Here is a 17,294-nt window from a genome sequence, read left to right as displayed (position 1 = left end):
GGAACTTGTTAAAAAAAATTTCAACATTTTTAAAATTTTCTATTTTGGGGAGAAATCTTCTATGCTATTTTTTTTACCAAAAAGTTGCCAAAATTATCAACATTATTGAAGTTTTTCATTTATTGAAAACTGCATCATCGTACAACATCTAAGTTTTTTGGTAAAGACAAATTTGGAAAATCATGTTAAAATGTTATGATTAACATTTTAGTAAAAATGACCTCAGAAAACTTGAAAAATGGGCCTGTTTCAAAATGTATCAAATGGAAACAACTTAAATGTCTCAAAATATTGTTATCTTAAATTGTTAACACCTATTTTTATCCAGTTCTGGTAATAACACACTAAGCCACTATTTACAGGATGCAGTCAAACACAGGTGCTTGAAGAATGTATTTTTTCCGGACTTCCTCAGCTCTAAGTCATATCCATATTGCCTGAGAAACCAAGTGAGAATGCTTCTACTGAGTAGGGTTTCATAGAATCATAGAATATCAGGGTTGGAAGGGGCCTGAGGAGGTCATCTAGTCCAACCCCCTGCGCAAAGCAGGACCAATCCCCAACTAAATCATCCCAGCCAGAGCTTTGTCAAGCCTGACCTCTAAAGGAAGGTTAAAAATCTTTAAGGAAGATTCCACCACCTCCCTAGGTAACCCATTCCAGTGCCTCACCACCCTCTTAGTGAAAAAGTTTATGACCTGGCTGATTATATGGGATAGACTCAGCCAGTCATGGTCGCAGGAAATATATCATGTGACTCCTGGTGGATCAGGGCATAATGGTGGGGGGAGGCTAGCTAGGTGGCCTAGCTGGGCCAAAATTTAGTGATATTGTGATCCCATGTTCCAGATCGCAAAACCACTCACTCAAATTTGGCTTGGCTGCCGCTGTCTTAGGTCAAAGGGGCAGCTGGGCCAAATTTGAGTGGTGCTGCAACCCTGTGCACCTGCTTGGCCTTCCAACCTTCCAGTCTGTCTGGTGCCCATGGGGACCAAGCACCTCCAGCCCCCTAGAGAGAAGCAGAGCAGGGGGCACCAGAAATTCCCAGTGCCCAGGAGGGTGGAAGGACTGGATCTGAGTTTTTGGTGCTTCTTGGGGATGCAGGGATGCAAGAGGAGGCAGAGGTTGGGATTCCCAGAACTGCCTGTCCCCTGGTGGGCATAGTACTCTTCAGCCTGACCACTTCTCCAGGTAAGAGCTTAGGGCTGGGTGTGAGGCAGAGAGACCATGGGGTTGGGTGAAGGGGGAGAGCTTGGAGCTGAGTGTAGGGCAATGTGAGAGAGAGAGCATGGGGCTGAATGTGGGGCAGCAGAAGGAGTGTGTGAGTGGTGCTTGGTGCAGAGAGGAGAGCGTGGGTCTGGGTGCAGAAGCAGTGTGGGGGAGTGTGGGGCTGGGTGCGGGAGGGGTGGAGAGGGGAGGGAAACTTTGGATCCCCTGGGAAAATTCTGCTTGTATCCCCGGTATGTCAAAGTATAACCCAAACTACTGCCACTTTATAGATATCTATCTGAAGCAGAAAAATTTTCAAAATATTCCTTTGAACAGCTGTGAACATGGACACTGTCTGAGTGAACCACTGCAAGTACGAGGCTGCATTTTGAATAGGAATTGAGGATGACTTCTGTTTCTTTAATAATTTAAGAGCTGGTCTACACTACGGGGGAAAATCGATCTCAAATACGCAACTTCAGCTACATGAATAAAGTAGCTGAAGTCGAAGTATCTAAGATCGAATTACTCTCCGTCCTCATGGCATGGAATCGATGTCTGCGGCTCCTCATGTCGACTCCCCAACTCCGTTCGGGTTGGTGGAGTTCCGGAATCAATATAAGCGCGTTCGGGGATCGATATATCGCGTCTAGATGAGACACGATATATCGATCCCTGAGCAATTGATTGCTACCCGCCGATACGATGGGTAGTGAAGACGTAGCCAGAGACACACGCCTTGCCCGGTTCTGTTTTAGCATGTGCACTTGCGTATTTTAGAAATGGGCCTGTACCAAATCCCCGATTCTGCCATTTGTGCCTCAGCACCAGCTCTGGAAAATGTGTGCATTACCTGGCACGCACAGGCTAAAGTCCCTGCTTTTGTCTTGGAACTGAACATAAAATACCTGACTTCATGGATGTAATAGTGTCTTGCATGTAGTGGTGAAATGTCACGGTTAAATTTATATGCTCAGAAAGGTTGTAAGGTAAAGCTAAGTGCACCCCACAACATTTATATTTACCTAGGATGTCAAACTAAAATGTTTGTAGACATGCTAATGAGGAGTCCTTGCTCCCTGTTAAGAAATGTCACAAACTTAGTGCTGTACAAGATGCCATTTTGTGCAGTTGAAACGAAGTTCCACATCCTATTTTTAAACCTTGACATGATCTGAGATTATGGTAAGTACAGTAGTGATAGCTTTCCTGTTTATAAACTTTAACAGAAGAAATCATGTTGCAGCCTTATGATGGGGATACAATAGACTTTTTATTTATGCTGTGGGTATTTCTCGGTACTTCAGAGACATGATTTTTTTCTTATTAACCTGTTTTCAAAATAATCTTCCCATATCAAAGCATGTTTAAAAACAGATTGTTTTTGATAGCAGTAACTAAAATGCAATAAGAAGAAGCCTTTTGATCTGTTGCAAATAAACTCTTTTGCAGATAAATATGTAACAAGTGTATTTTTGTTCATTTGCTATCAAATTTAATAATAACCAGTGGAATTGAGTTCAACAAAAATGGTTTCATATCAGTCTTTGAATACATACTTTTAAATATTAAAAGATAATGATTTGTACGGCATTGTTATATAATGCATTTCTTGTCTTCTCTTGTGTGCATGTGACGAATTCCAGTCGATAAGCCCAGGACTCTGGAGTCAGTTGTCTGGCTAGTTTATTAAGATTAAGATAAGTACTAAGAACAGAAAGATACAGTGCATTGTACTACCCTTATGGGACTGGGCCACCTAGGATTCCAAGTGTAAACAATGAATTAGTTCTCCCTGGCTCTTTTCAAACCTGAGGTGTACACTGTAAATATTGGTGAAATCTGATGGAAAGAGTATGCAGAGATTATTCTTATTTTACCCATTAAATGTTGCTGAAAAATAAGAGACAACTTTACCCCCCACAAAATCCTGAACTCATTCAAATGTGCCTATAAAATACTAGCCTAATGCTGGGACTTGTTTATAGGAAAGATCATTATTTTTCATATAAGCTGTAAGAAAAACACCAACATTTCACCATTAGAAACTTCATGCTGAATATACTGCAAAAATAGCAACATATTTATATTCAGTACCATGAAGTGCAGTGAACACTTAAAAAACCTAAGGGTCTGATCCAGAGCCCACTAAAGACTGCGGGAAGTCTCCCTGTGTCTTTAACAGGCTTTGGATCAGTCTCTAAATGAGAGTTTAGTAAAATGTACTGTTTCTGGGCATTTTGAAACCCTTATTGTTAATGCCTTCAAAGGTAGAGTCTTTAGGGCATCACACTGTCTTGTCTAAAGGAAGTAGGGGAGGGCGGGGGAGGCCCATGCCTTTTATTATTCCATGCTAATGAAACGTTACTGAGGTACACAAAAGAGAGGCAAATATTTTCTGAAGTGCAAGCAGTGATTCATAGTAAATATAGTAAATATGAGCATTGCCACAAATTGGTAGGCAACATTTTCAGGACTGCAAAGTTTAACTGTCTATAAGATCGCTGGAGGAGTGATAGAAAGGGGTAATTTAGCAAGCATATCGCAGCAACATGCTGTGCGATGTAGAGCACTCGGTAGCAATTAATTTTTGTTAATGAATTTAAAACTAGATGTATGGAAATGGTTATATAAAATGTATACACTGCTAAACAGCTAACTAGTCCTTGGGGCTTGCTCTTTAATTATCTGTATGTAAATCATTTTAACCAGGGCAATCTAATGAGTCAAAAACTGCTAGGAGATGTGGATCTGGATTTATAAGGTCTGTAAGACACTTCCCCCCGCCTCCTCCCCACCCTAATGCCCTGCTTCACTAAAAGGCCTTTACAGATAAACACCTCTTATGAAAAGGATAGTTTATGAAGAGAAAATGGGATTTAGTTACGCTTTCTAAAGTAGTATCACTAAATTCTAAGGATGCCAAGTGTAGGAAATGTATGCTAAGGAATATTGAAAACTATTCAACTGCTACAGAGGTTATACTTAAGAGAGACCTTTATGAGTCATCTAACCCTAATATTTCTAACTTGATGGGAAACAAAACATTTATTTTCATTCTGTAGAAAAGGAATGAGACAACTATGCAAACTACTTTTTCTTGCAAGTCTGAATGTGTCTCTTAGAATCAGAATATGTCTCATACATACTGCAGTTAAATCATTGTGCTTCCTGAACTCCCTTGCGCATGGACTAAGATTTCCACTTAACCGGAAATAAAGATTAAAAGCTACTGTATATACATTTTTTTCTGTTTACAAGTTATCTTAAGCAAAATTAAATTAAGCCAGAAGTTATGATGGAATCACAATTTATAATTGAATCACTAATACAGTATGGTATCTGATGGCCTTTTGATACTATCAAAATTTGTATTTATGTGCTGTAGTTGGACATATTAAATATACCCAGTGGCCTTTGCAATGCTTATAATGCCACACTACATCTCTTTTTTTAAAATGGGATCTTTATAACATGCTTATATACCTCACAGTTACCTACTAGAGGGAAAGCTCTACTTGGGCTATTGATGTGGATATATGCTGTATAAGCAGGCAAAGAAACGGTCCAGAATCCTAATGATGAACACTTCTTGCAAAACTCATATTATAGAAGATAGGAGTACGCATCTATTGTACCCTACACATTGTAACTTAAAATAGTTGGATGCACATTTAAAAGTCTAAACATAAAGCTTGGGAACAATATCCTAACATACTTCAGATTTTAATTATTCCAAGGGTGGGTGGAAGCAGGTGTGTGTGAGTTTAGCCTCTGTGCAGACAGCTCTGTGCTGTATATTCAGCGAATGCACTTGGAACCAGCTGCTGGTTTTAAAAAGCTCCTTAACTCAAACTCCTTATGGTCTGAAATACCCAGATAGTTAGCATTCTTTCCAGTTTGATATGATTGAGACCTTTACTTGAACTGACCTCAGAAGGAATAGCAGACTAATTGAGGCAGCCCTAGTTCCAGCTCTCTAGAGGTGTAAAACACTGCACATGGTATCTGGTGCATGCATAAAGAGGTTTACATAGTGGAGGGGGGAATAGGAGAGGGAAAAGTTCCTTGCCCCCTTGCCGTACTATTTTTTTTTTCCTTTCAGGAAAAATAATTTTTGTTTCATCTTAATATCGCTGCATAGTAAGATAATAAGCACAAAAGTAAAATGCACCCAAACAATGGGGAAGGTAAAATTAGGACAGTACTAAGGTGCCTCAGGGCTGTAATTAAAGCACTCTGGATAAAAAGAGATATTGTGCCTCAGATTTATGCTCTGAGGAGGGAAAAAAAAGCGGAAAGTGAAATGCAGCAAAAGAAACCCTTAATTCCAATGTATTTCAACTCACCCATCAGAAGAAATGGCATTAATTCAGGTACCCAATTACTGTAATGTGGTTCAGAGCACCTCAATAGGTGTTTCAATCTCAAGCCAGGACTAACATTTGTAATCCTTTAAATGCACTTAAGAAATTGATGTTACAGCCCCACAATCTGTTAGGGGCCTTGCTTCCTGGCTGATTGCAAAGTATCCCACCATTAATTGGATCATCAGAATGTGATCCGCGTCCTGGTCCTCGGATTATGTAAGACTGACTTTGCTCTGACGCGTTGAACTAGAGGCTTCTTTTGCTGGATATTTTGACCCTTAATGTAGATAAGTGGTATTTTTCATCAATCTTAGCTTGCATTAAAAAAGGGAAATGTCAATTCAATGTGGGGCATTTAACTTAATTCAACATCTTTTAATTTAATACCTTGGAAAAGTTAGTCTGTCTCCGACCTACCTCATATTTCGGCTGATGGAATATTTTGTAAGACACTATTGGAGATACATTGTCTTGCTCCTCAAATAAAATCAAGTTCCCAAAGTCTTCACTCTGTCTCTGTATGAAAAAGGGGTAAAGAGGGACAACTTGTTTTACTGCCTGCAGTTGTAATGAAGTTGTTTCAGTCCCTGCAGACAGTTACCCCTATAACGCCTATCTTTGCCTAAGAGAAAATAAATTCTACATTTTTTTCCTGTCTTTACTCTGCTTGGATTGTACATATCCATCAGGATTGTGTGTGTCGGGGTGCTGCTTCCTCCTCTCACACCTGTTTGCTGAATGGAGTTTTAATAGAACTCCTCACTTTGGTTAATTTGCTGAATATATTTAGTAAATGTTGGTGCTCAAGTAACAACGGTGGATTTGGACATCCTCTGTTTGGACCAGATCTAAAGTCCATTGAAACTAATAAACACTGATTTTAAGTGCACTTTGGATCAGGTCCTTTATCCCCAGAGCTGGTGCAGGACAGGCAGTGGCAGTGTATCCTTCCCTGTATGGTCTTACCAATAAGCCTCCACTCTGACCTGGAGGGACCATTTGTAAGTATGTGATTTCTTTGAATGATTCTGCTGGGTTTGATCTTGGATGTCAAGACCACCAGCTCTCCCAAGCATTTTTCCCACTTGCGTGGACATAGTCAACTGAGTCCAAAGTCCATTGCAGGAAAGGTTGTTAGATACCCAGTAGAAGTAGCAGGGTGCCCGTGTGCTTTGCCACAATGAGCACTGAGTACATTTGACCCTGATAACATCATTGGAACAACCATTTTTAACACAAGTTTGAGGGGTGCTCCCATGCTTGACACTTAATGGTTACCGTTCTTTCAAAAGGTAAACAGAAACTAAGGGTAAGGGGTTCATTGAGTATCCATGCCTTATCAGTCTTTGACATCTTTCCTTGGACTGCCAGCAAGGTTGCCTACTAGTCCCAGTTGTTGTGGTAATTTCTGTGAGGTAGACAGATGTTCTCAGGAACTCTCTCCAGAAGAGTGGTCCAGAAGAGTTCTGTAGGGCGTGTTTTTGCTGTTTCCATGGCAGAGGAGAAGTAGGTTGTTTTTACCTCTAGTATGGCAGCATTATCTGTATCTGAGTCTGTCAGTATCAGACCTCCTTTTTTTGCCACTCCATTCCTTCCTGCTTTTTTTCTGTCTGCTTTTTGGCCTCTAGGTTGGGCAGGGTTTTCTGTAAATACGTTTTTTGGATTTGGCAAACTCCAAGAGTTTTCTGGCCAGACTATGGAGGTGGCTTTTTCTTGTCTTGCAGTAGAGAGAGTTTCCACCTGGAAGAGGAAGTGGGCTGACCAGCTGAGGAGAATGGTTCTTGCATTTCTTATGTTTACGTGCAGTCCAATGAGTAAGGTAGATTACCTGTGAGAAATCTAAGAGAGAGATTTTAGATAGCCCCAAACCTCCTCTTATCAGAGGCATCATCTGAATGATTGTTGAAGCTTTCTACAAGAGTTGTTTGAGGTTTATTGTATGTTAGGCAGTGTTAATGTGAGCTGGGAAACTATAGTGTCTGAGCTTTGATAGCGTTAATGCCCAGGTTAGTCAGCTCTCTGGACATGCAGATTTGGTGAATGCAATCAAAGAATTTTGATCTGAGTGTGTGTTTTTTGCATTTAACCCCAGAAAGAAATCAAATGGATATGTTACATCCAGATATGTACTTCTGGGTTTGTTGTAAGAGGTGGGGAGCAGGGAAGGAAAGGAATGAGGTAAGCCAACCCCAGGCCTGTATCATCAGCCAGCCAGGTTTCTGGGACCCAGACCAGGTGACTTGTTGTTGATGATAAGATTATAGATCATTAAGGATTTATTTACCATACATCTTGCACTGGTCAACATGAGGCTCAGGTCCTGTTCTTTGTCAGTTTTGGGTCTGTGTGAAGTAACTGTTTGCTTTGAAGCCAATAAAGTTTGTGGCTTCACTTTACACCAGAAGTGAATTTGGCCGAGTTTCTCCAGATCTAGAACATCTCTCTCAAAACCAGCTCAAGAGCAGAAACAAAACATTGCCCTTACAGCAGTGCAGTGACGGGGTCAGTTAAATAGCTATTGTGGCTGCAGTATGACAATAAAGGAGAAGCTAAACCATTTGGAGTATTTGTGGAAACTCTAATATCTGTAGCACTTGTATAGAAGCAGCATTTACCAGCAGGTTTTGCACTAGAATAAGAAGCTTTTGAGTATTATTCCACTGTATGGAGGTGAAAGGAAACGTTTTGTAGCTTGTGGCAAAGCCTTCCTGATCAACTGATTATACACACAGTCAGTGTATCTCAGGGTGGTCTGTGGCATGGGGTTACATTGTAAGTGCATCACTTACAGTCTATTTAATTGGAGCCTTGGGTGACGTTTCCCTTCTGCTGCATCTCCAGATAGAAAGCTGATCTACGTTTTTTGCTTTAAGTACACTACAAGGTTGGAAAGTAAAGTTGAGTTTGTGATGAAGTAGATATATTGGCTTCCCATGCTTTTGAAGACAAATGGAATCTCATCCATCGCTGCTGTACCAGTACATTGGTGCTCCGTTTCACACTGCTTTGGGTTAGGATTTCAGTTTGCCCTTCCTTCCTAATGGGGTCCCTTGGTGGTGAATGCCATCCACACACAGGATGGATGAGATGCCCTAAGGACCTGAATCAGGCTTGCCTTTTAAGTAATGCCTTGCTGAACTGCGAACTGGGGTTTCCTTGAACTGCTGTGTGAGAATATGAATTCAGCTTTGAGACAAAAAGAGAGCAAAAATATTGTATACAGAAGCATATGTTAGTTAATAGCACATGGTGTTCTGTGGCAGTTTGAATATGTATCGAAAACAATTTCCTTGTGGAGTCTTCAGTATTTCTGTGAGTCTCGTTTTCCTTTGTTCTAACTCCCACTGGGACAGGTAGAGAAAAATGGCTGGTGCATCTGCTCCGGCCACTGTCAGACAGAAGCTTGCAGCAGAATTAATTCCGTCTTCTCTAATGATCAGCAAGTTACCTCATTGTCAGGAAATGGCCTCTTCAGTCTAAAGAAACCATCACAACTCCTTCTCATTGTATGCTACAACACCTTTCTCTAATGCCTGCATCTCTTTTACACCAAAAAACATTCCCACATACCTTTTAAGTTTAAGGTCAACGTGGTTTCTTTTACTCTATAAGTCTGGGTGTTCCCGGATATACTATGTGTATCAGAAAGCTTTCAGATTAGAGGCCTACATTTTATATCTTTTTCTTTTCTTCCGAAGAGCAAGCTCTGCCTTCCCCTTTATGTTGGAGGAAAGGTTAAGACATGATTGCATGATGAAGCCAGGCCTGCCACTCTGTATCCGTCTTGTTAAATCAGATTCTCACCTGGCTTGCCATATTGTGTTGAGAAGACATGTTTGTGACTGTCCAGTGCAGACAGCTGAGTGCTTCATCTTGTTATATCCCTTTTCAGATGGATTTAGTGGCAGTTTTTACAGTTTTTGCACAGCTTTGTGCAATAGGAATCTTGCTCAAATTCTTATGCCCATGTTTTTACACAACTTGGCACTCCCCAGAATAATTTGCAAGACAATGCTGAATAAGGAATGCAGCCATCCCAAACTCCTGGCCTCCAATGGAGGAAAATATCACAGGCACAATTATTAGTGCCTGCAGATGCACCCAGTTTGAACTCTTCTTCTGTGGTTTGCTGGATGCTGTGCTCAAAAAGTAGGCCTATAATGTTTATATATTAGTTATATATTGTATATTTTCATTCTTTCTCTGAGTGGTAGCACATACATATGTGGAGTGAGATGTGTGTGAAGTTTAGCAAGTATGTTTGAAATGGCTGAGTTTGGTTTCAGAGTTAAGTCCGGCTGTTGCTTTAAACACTTTGTTTAGTGCAGTGATTTATGCTGTACCAGTCTCGTAGAAGCAGGCTGATGTGAATCATGAATGAACTACTTTTGAAAGATGAAAAGGATGTGAGTATTCCCTTTCTCCCTCCCTTGCCTTCCCTCATCCTACCCTTTGCTCCCCTCCCATCCAGTGCAAGTAAGCACATTGCTGTGTGATGCAGAGGAACTTGCTACATACTGGTTAGTCTGGTTCTTGTGTCTGGTTTTATTACTTCTTTTATGTGTCATTTCTCACACTGTCTTCCTGTCACTTCCCCTACCATTTGAAACCCATATAAGCTAAAATAGTCTTAAATGGATCAGTAAATGTGTGTCATAGAATGGGGCCAAACAAATATGTTCACCCAAGATCTGGGAAGTGGTAGGAGCTGACCTTTTACCTTTTTTCTGCTTTTCAGGTCTTTAAGCCCTGAGCCACCCTAAATCTCCTGTCCCTATAAAAAGCTGCATTTTAAAAGGCTTTAGGAGGCTTGCTGACCTTGCAACCTACTTTGTAAGGAGTCTGCACCCACAGCTATTAAACAAAATTAATTTCAGCACTTTTAAATTGTTAATCTTGCAAAAGACAACTTGCTTGGTCTCCACTGATCCCATAGGTCATCATTCTGTGTGCTGTAAGCCATCACCGAGGTTTGTGGCTCTGAACATCATCAGTCTGCTTGTGGTTTTCCAAATTAATTCCCTTGCTCTCCACTTTCCCTCCCCCCCCAGCTTTTTGAGATCTGGGAACTTGGTGAGCTATGTGGATTTAGCGGGCATTCAAAAATAGCCCACAACGTCTTATTTTCAGTTTAAGGCTACTCTATCCTAAATCAGTGCTTCTGACTCCTCCACCTTATGGTAATGAACGTTGGGCAGCAGGACATTAATTCAGGTAGGAAATGACAGCTTTAGTATTCTGAGTGTTCGTTTTTCTATCGAAAGGGTTACATCTCTTGTAAGTTAAGTATCTCTTTACCCATGGGGCAAATGTTTTATCATGTAGCAGTTTATTTTGTATCCCTTTTAAGTGTATTTTGTCTGCCTGGCTGTAGAACTTGGAAATGTTGCCTTTTCCCTCCTTGTGGGGGGGTGTGTGTGTGTGTGTGTGTGTGTGTGTGTGTGTGTGTGTGTGTGTGTGTGTGTGTTATCTGGGATTATCATTCTCGGTTGTCCCTGCTCCTTCCACATCTTTTGTCTCTGCCACTCAAACCAATTTCAGCTATCTGGGCTTTCATTTGGGATAATAGCCTCTCTTTTTACTGTTGTCTTGTCATGTTTGATTCGGCAGCACAAGGGTTTTAAATTAGCCAAAATGTTTGCATGCTGAGCTTACTCTGCTGCCACTACCAGTTGTAGATCTACTGAACCACTTGATGCTGAAATTGATGATTGCTCGGAAAGAATAAGAAATTGTTGGTGACTACCGGGAAGATTCATTCACGCCGAGCCCCTTTTAAACAACATAGAGAGAGGGAGAGAGAGATTTCCTTCATTTTCCTGCCACCTGGCTGGTGGTTGTATTGTGCTTGTGCCAGGTTCCTGCTGAGTGATTACAGTCTTGCTAGGCTGGGTAGTTCCTGTGATTTCAGAAATAAAAACAGAAAAAAACCCTCAAAAGATGTGCAGTTAAATTCAATGACTTACAGCTGCTGGGTTTTAACTCACTGGTGAGAGAGCACTTTAATTTCTTTCTTATTTTATTCCCTCCATATTGAATTTTACTTGTCAGAAGTTTTAACCAACAGAAAGCTACCTTCCATGGCTGCTGGAATTTGTGGTGCTAAACCACCAAATGGGAATTGAGCAGTTTTTTGAATATTTTTCCAATCAAAAGGAATTGGTCATTAATGGGATTTAGTGAGCTCTGGAATTACCATGTAAAATCTACCAATGACCCTCAAAAGTTATTATTACTGGTGTTGGTATTGAAAGAGATTTGTGACCAGAATTAACAAGTGTCCATCCTACCTGAGAAAGTAGGTATGGCTGTCTTATGCATAACTTCAAAATAATCAGAAACATTTTGACAGATAGTGCTAAAAACAGATTATACTCTAATCAGTGAGGCCACAGAATTAAATGAGAAGTGGCTGGAATATTACTAGAGATGCAATTGTATTTTTATTATCTAGTACATTCACATCTACAAACGTGCCTCTCCCCAAGTCCACTGAATGGCTGTGGTTTGATGTAAATCTTCTTTGAAAGATGATACAGGTCACAAAATGAGGATAATAGGTCAGCAAGTGTTCTCCTTTTCATGGTATCCAAATCTGCATGAGGCATAGGAGGCTCTGTTATGTGACCCATGCCTCTATCAAACCTTATTGAGGGAAATTTGGTAACAGGAACATACGATTTGCCGCAGTAGGTTAGACCATCAGTTCTGGCATCCTACATTTTGGTAATGGCTAGTACCTGATGCTTTGGAGGAAGGTGAATAAACCTGGTCACATCCCTAGCCAGTTGTGTAGTGGACTATACATGGAACTGTGTGTGTGTGTACGCAAAGAATAGTAAAAATGTGACAGAATTGTGTCACGTGATATCACACACACACATAGGCACTGACCTACTCAAATCCCAGATGGTGCTTGACCCCCATCCCCACTCCATCCCTTCCTCCAGCTCCCCACCCATGCCATGCCTCTTCCCATCCCTGTTCCACCCCAGGCCCAGCTCCCACCCTCACCCTGCCTCTTCCTGATCACTCCCCACTTCTTTCTGCCCTGGCTCCTCCCCCGCCCCCAGCACCTCCTGCATGCTGCTGAACAGCTCATCCATGGCGGGTGGGAGGCGCGGGGAGGAAGGGTAAGGAGCTGATCAGCAGGGCCGCCAGCAGGCTGGAGGCTCTGGGGGGAGGGGGAGGCACTGATCCTTGGGACTGCTCATAGGTGCTGAGCACCCACTATTTTTTTTTCTGTGGGTGCTCCAGCCCCAGAGCACCTCCAGAGTCAATGCCTATGGACACAAAGGAGCCAGACATATAGGATGTGTGATTCCAGACACACAGAACACTATTCCTCAAGATTATAACCAAAAATTGTACAGTGTCCTGGATAAGATGATAAATATCACATATTCAGTAATAGGACTGTACAGCATCTAAACTTATAATGATATTTGCACTGGTATTGTTACAACTAAGCTAATTCTATCATCCAGTTTTTTTGGTTATTAAATTATATGTTGTCATTTTGTAAGCTATCATTTTGTCTGAAAAACACACTCTGGTGTAAATTTTAAGGAGTTCCGGTAAATCTTTTTCTCCTTGCCCCCCTGCATGTATTTAATAAACTTTTGGGGAAATAATCTGAATGAATAAAACTCCAAAAATATGTATCTAATTAATGGTATGAATTTCCAGGGCCCAGCAATGGATAACTGCAGTGTAAATCTAGCATGACAGGCTTCAGTTTGCACCCAATAACAGCAGATTGAATGGGGAGGCAGAATACCATTATGGGTCTAGTCCTGTTATCTCTCTCTAACTGTTGTAATGTTCCAAATTGCTGATTTCTCTGCTCAATCAAGACAGTTGTATTACAGGAAAATATATTGGTAGAGGTGCTAGTGAGGTAGCTAATGCAAAAGATAATGAGTGGCTCTAGCTATGTCCTCCAGCAGACTTTGATGAGTTTTGATAATATATGGGATGGGTCAATCTGCCATATTAGCAAATGTAGCCAGTTTATGCTCTACATACAAACTAGAGATTTGATAAAGCAGTAAATGAGTTTTCCGGCTCTCATTCACAAGGTATTAGATGTTCAAAACTCAATGGGATCATCATGCTTCTGCCATACTTTCGTTAAAATGTGTTTTATAACGTAAGCACGATGCAGCGTGACAATTCACTGAGAGCAGAAGGGTGGTCTTGTCGCTAAAGCACAAAGCTGGGGACTTCTAAAATCTGAGTGTGGCTCATGACTCTGCTTCAGAATTCAGTGTGATTTAACGTCACTTTTCCTCTGTTTCCCCATCTGGTTTAAGTTGGAGCCCTTTGGAACATTTTCAGTTGAAATGAAATTTCAACAAAGCCAAAATATGTAGCTGAAATGTTTCAGTTTCAGCCAAGACATTTTTGAAACAGGGCTGGAGAGGGAAGGAGGGAGGGAGTGTGTGTGTGTGTGTGTGTGTGTGTGTGTTGAGGGGTCAGGGGGAGATGAGATGGTGGGATGTGAGACCAACTGACTCAGGCCTGGTCTACGCTCAGGGGGAGAAGGGAGATTGATCTAAATTACACAAATTCAGCTACTTGAATAACGTAACTGAAGTCAACGTATTTAGATCTACTTACCGCAGTGTCTTCACTGTGGTAAGTCGATGGCTGACGCTCTCCCATCAACTCTGCTTGCGCCTCTTGCCCCAGTGGAGTGCCGGAGTTGATAGGAGAGCACTCAGCGGTCGATTTATCGCATCTAGACTAGACGCGATAAATCGACCCCCGGTGGATCGATCGCTGCCCATCGATCCAGCGGGTAATGTGAATGTTAGGGCTTGTCTACATTCTCTATAACCTGGTGGTTAGGGCGACAGAGGTTCAAGTTCCTGCTCTGCCTGAATCAGAGTGAGCTGGGATTAAAATCTCTGTGTTACAGCAGGACCCTGAATTTGGGTTCCTCCCAACAGAGACAGATGCCCTAACACCAGGCTTCCCACATCCTTTCTCTTTCACTAGGACATTTGGATGCATCTTCCCTAATCGAAAACATTAGCTTTTCAGTTTGAAAACGGGCATTTTTACATGTATCTTTTTTCATGAAAACATTTGAAAGGTTTCATTTTGGTTTCAGTGTGGAGTGAAAACAAATCCCAGAACCTCAAATGTTCTTGTGGAACAGAATGGTCATCCTCCAGTCCGCTGTAGTTAAACTTCTCCCCTGCCTCATGAGTTTTTATTGTGAGGCTTAAGTCCCTAATGTTTGAAGTGCTTTGACTTCCTTTAATGGAAAGTGCTGAATAAGTGAAAATAATAATTCAACCCGTTTCTGGTTTAAGAGACCAGTAGTGTTTTATTCAGCAGCTGCTGGGAAATTGCCCAAAACGAAGTGGAAGAAAGGATGGGTCCAGGTGATGCATTTTAGTAAAACTGAGCATAAAAGAATGAAGTTGGCTAAATAATAGTGCTTTTTTTTCTTTTTAATGTTTCACAGATATCGCTGTTCTTGTGCCAAAATTCTACTAGTGTTGAGGAGATAGTATTGAAGTAGCACAGAAAATTCAGTAGACAGGGTAGACAACATGGCTGCCAAACCAAAGACCTTGTATCAATACATGTTTCTGCATGTTAACACAATTGGGCCAAAGCTTGAATATTTGCAGCACCCTGGCAGGCAAGGAAAGTATTGTTATCCCCATTTTACAGATGGAGAAAAGGAGACAGCAAGTGACTTTCCGAAGGTCACATACTAAGTCAGTGTCTGGAGTAGAATTAGAACTGTGCAGTTCTTAGGTCTGTGTTCAGGCCATTAAATGGCATTGTATCTCTGATCAGATCAGCAGCTATTTTAGAAGTCTATTTAATCCACTATCAAAGAGGAGGCTATGTTATGACAAAGTTTTTGAAGCTTTGAATGTTTTCCTCTCTTTTTAAATAAAGACATAAAACTAGTGGCCACAATATACACTATAGAGAGCTCTGTTTTAAGATTCACTAAGCAGAAATCATTGTGAATGACATAGTTTTTCAAGGATTTTTTATTTTTTTTTGCTAATGCTCTTAGTTTTGGTTCCCTCCACACTTTCAAGTATTGTTCTTAATTTTAATTTTTAAAATATCACTCTATTTTTACTAACAACTTATTGCTAACAAAGATCGTCAACTCTAATTGCGTGTTTCTAGCTTTAATCTGTTTCCTAGCACTAGGGAGGCATTTTTACCTTTTTTGCAAAAAGTAACAAGAATGTCATATATAAAATTACCCTGTTTTGAAAGAATGGAAGCTGCATCCCAATATAGATCACAGTGGAAAATGACTCAAAATTACATGACAGCTTCTCCCCCTTCTCTTCTCCCCTTTCCTTTTCTCAGTCTGTCTCTAGTTCAGCTGCAGCATGAACCATGCACAGTGTATTGTGACATTTCAGTTTACTGTTACTAATAATTTCTTTGCATGTTTCATTAGTCTGTTATTTATAGAATCATAAAAGGGTCTCTACAATATTTAGCCTCTGCAATCTTGATGATGACATCCTAAAGATTGAAATGTTCTTTTAAAAGAAAATAACATGAAGGTGGAATCTTCACTTCACCATCATATTTTATCGATTCTTTTGTCATATTTAAACTCTCTCTCAGTCCCTCTACAGAGGGGTGGCTTTAACTATACGAGCAGTCAAGGAAAAGTCCTACATCTTACAACATACAGTTACGGAGGCTGCGGAGAGCATGAACTCCAGATGCTTGTATAAACAAGACTTACTAGAAGTCTTTACCTCATAACTCCTCATAAGCTTACACCTGACAAGCCACTCAGAGTTAGAGGGCTGTGTTTTCCATAATAAATTCCTTTTTGAACCCACTTGTTAGTCAAGCGTTGTGCACACTAACTACAGAAAGGGCCCTGTGTCTTGGGCATAAATTACTCTTGTGTGCAACTGTCTCTGAGCAGCCCCCCAGTTATGGATTACTTTGTTCTCAACTTGACAGGAACATAATTAGAACTGTTGATGAAATCTACCAAATTGTTCCTCCGTGGCCTCAATGGTCAGGAAATTTGGTTGAGTCGTATTTGTCACCGACGTAGAGGCTCTAAACACTTCATATTAACTATGTTATTAATGTGCCCTCTAATCTGTCCATGAATTGGTAACACTTAAAGTGAGCTGAGCTCTAATAGCACCTTGTGATGAATACATTGTAATGCTCTTACAAAGTTTCTAGAGGGTGAAAAAAATGTTAATAAAAAGTGGATGTTGCTTTTTTTTTTTTTTTAAATGGAGATTCATTTAGGCCTTACATTGACAGACCGTTTTCTGTTCTATAGGATTTGCTGACATTTTGGCTGTTTCATTGCCAGAGGAGGCTTTGTGTGTCCCAGAGGAAGTGAGCGATCTGGCCATAACAAAACCCGCCAAAATATTTAAACACCGTTTCGATCTTTTCTAATGCAATGCATAGTGAATGTGACTAGAAAAGGATGGTGAGTTCATGAAGGGGGGTCATTTCCCTCTGGCCTGTCTGGTGAAATGTGCACAAATAAACCACCGGAGGTTGGGGGTGGGATGATTAGAACCAGGAACATTTACTTTGCTGCCTTTTCTCAAATATATTGCTTCATAGAAACACACAAATATTAAATATGGGTCCCAGTTAGTGTGTCTACATCTGGATTCAGATCATGAACTTCCTAAGAGTTTGGGGTGTTCAGATCATGTGTTTTGGTTATCA

At 40.8% G+C, this 17,294-nt stretch overlaps 1 protein-coding gene across 5 annotated transcripts in view; it reads left to right on the top strand.

Moving 5' to 3' along the window:
• The window catches only part of ESRRG (estrogen related receptor gamma), a 501,342-nt gene that overhangs the window by 185,962 nt on the left and 298,086 nt on the right, over positions 1-17,294 (top strand). Inside the window, exon 1 of one of the 5 annotated variants that reach the window (XM_075064333.1) lies at positions 16,897-17,046. The exons of the other annotated variants lie outside the window; for them this stretch is intronic. Within the exon in view, the coding sequence (XP_074920434.1) occupies positions 17,012-17,046 (35 nt within the window). The 5' untranslated portion in view covers positions 16,897-17,011. Of the gene's footprint in view, positions 1-16,896; positions 17,047-17,294 lie in introns of those variants that run through there. 5 annotated transcript variants of the gene reach the window in all.

The sequence above is a fragment of the Chelonoidis abingdonii genome, chromosome 3 (genome assembly GCF_003597395.2).
Source record: "Chelonoidis abingdonii isolate Lonesome George chromosome 3, CheloAbing_2.0, whole genome shotgun sequence".
Taxonomy (NCBI): domain Eukaryota; kingdom Metazoa; phylum Chordata; order Testudines; family Testudinidae; genus Chelonoidis; species Chelonoidis abingdonii.
The sequence above is the reverse complement of the archived record's forward strand: the minus strand, read 5'-3'. Positions and strand labels throughout refer to the sequence as shown.